The sequence below is a fragment of the Lycium ferocissimum genome, chromosome 7 (assembly GCF_029784015.1).
Source record: "Lycium ferocissimum isolate CSIRO_LF1 chromosome 7, AGI_CSIRO_Lferr_CH_V1, whole genome shotgun sequence".
Lineage (NCBI taxonomy): Eukaryota > Viridiplantae > Streptophyta > Magnoliopsida > Solanales > Solanaceae > Lycium > Lycium ferocissimum.
The window spans coordinates 53621107-53623092 of NC_081348.1; the positions used below are offsets into that span (position 1 = coordinate 53621107).

At 30.8% G+C, this 1986-nt stretch overlaps 1 protein-coding gene across 1 annotated transcript; it reads left to right on the top strand.

Annotated features, from left to right (window-relative positions):
• Positions 1-697: 697 nt before the first annotated feature.
• Positions 698-1500, top strand: LOC132062979 (uncharacterized). Its single transcript, XM_059455430.1, has one exon. It carries the CDS (start codon positions 782-784, stop codon positions 1319-1321), a length of 540 nt encoding a protein of 179 aa, XP_059311413.1. The 5' UTR covers positions 698-781; the 3' UTR covers positions 1322-1500.
• Positions 1501-1986: the final 486 nt, after the last annotated feature.

The window sequence follows — 1986 nt, forward strand, 5'->3', positions numbered from 1 at the left end:
CTTTTGAGGGGCAATTTTGCAATTGAAAAATTTAGGGGCTTCCACTTGTAATATAGTACTAGTAAGTGTAGTATAATGATTAGTGACTTTAAACGTGTCATATTACTCCAATAAAAGAGTGTGTTATTAAGGCTAAAATTGAAAGTATAATTATAAACTTATTAGATATAAAAATATGTAATTTTTTAAACAGATTAAAAAAAAAAGTGAAACACATAAATTGAGATAGAGAGCATATTTGATAATGTGGCAATTTGACAAAAAATATATTATTTACTACTCGTTAGAAAATATTCGGTTGAAATTGTAATCATAAAAGAGTATTTGAATGTTGAAATTGTGTTTGCCCAGTAATTTCACTTAGAAAATAGTTAAGCTTTGTGAGTGAAAATTATTTTTTCACTTTAAATACACTATATATACTATTATAAACGGAGTAATATTTAGTAATTTTGCGGCCCCAAAATTGTTGGAGCTTTGCTTTAGCCTTTAAGCCATCATTATTTACACGAAGTGTGTACATACATAACTTTTTAAGAAAATGTGTATGTTTGGTCACCGACTCCACTAACGAAGCCCGTGGCTCCAGCCATAGCATTTCCTAATTTTTCAATTAACAGCTGTACAACTTTTCAAATCGCACACGTTTTTTTCTCTTTATTTTCTGAGATGAAGCAACCATGAACCTTGAATGAACGGTCATAGAAACCCCTTATAACCCCTACCTTCTATTCTTTTTTATACCATCTCCAAGAAAAAAGAGAAACAACAAAGTAAACACATGGGAAACAGATCAAAGAAACTTCTCAAAAATAGACAACAGATACACATTGGCAAATCAAAGGCAGAGTACTCAATCTTGATTTGCAAGAAACACCCTAAACACCGGCAATCCTCATCAGGAGTTTGCTCTGTTTGCTTAACAGAAAAACTCACTCAACTTTCAAGAACTTCACCTAGTAGTAATACAACAACTGTTACTTCTTGTTGTTTTTCGTCGTCGTCTTTGTCATCTTTGTCATCATCTTCTTATTCTTCTTCTTCTCCGATTCATCACACAATGAACAGTACCATGGTTTCTTTCTTGAAGTGTGGTAATAAAAGTAGTTGTGCGCTTACAAAAAGTAGATCCTTGGCTGTTATTATGGAGGAGAATGTGAAGAATATAGGAGGATTTTTGTATAGATTGTTGCATCCAAGAAGAAACAAGAAAGATGATATTAAGGATTTGGTGCATTCAAGAACTACTATGAGAGAAAGGTTGACAGCTAAATTTGGAATCACAAATTCTCTTTTTCACTTTTCAATACTATCATCTTAGATTTAGAATTACTGTAGTATGAGATGTAAAATTTATTTTTTTTAATTTTCTTTTCAATCTCATCCTAGATTTAGAATTAATGTATTCGTTTATTTGATTGTTTATTGTTTACTTATGAAGATACAATGAAAGGAGGAGAAAAATATATACAGTACATGTATGCTCTTTGTACAAGAGAATTGTGAATGTTTATCTCTATTATGAATCATTTTCCATTGTTTTTGTTAGAAATAGCTATGTGTTAATTAGAATATTAATTTTTCCTCCTTTTAAACCCTTCCATTATGGATGTAGGAAAAAATAGATTTTTCATCATAATATGACTAGTTAGGATTTTTGAAGTAAATATTTAGGTTGTGTACAAAGAAAACTCATCTGCTTTGTGTGATCATCCGCTTTAGCAAGGACATAAACCCTAAGAGCCCGTTTGGATTAGCTGAAAAAGAAGTAGCTTTTAAGCATAGGTGCTTAAAGTATTTTTTAAGTGCTGAAAGTTATTTTATAAATAAGCAGTTACGTGTTTGGATAAAAGTGCTTAAAGGGTTTTTAGAAGTAAGGGTAGTATTGGAATTAACAGAAAATATAAGGGATAAAAGGGTAAAGTTGTTGGTTAAACCAAAATGGCTTTTAAGCCAAAAAAAAAAAATTGGTGTTGAGCAGCTTCT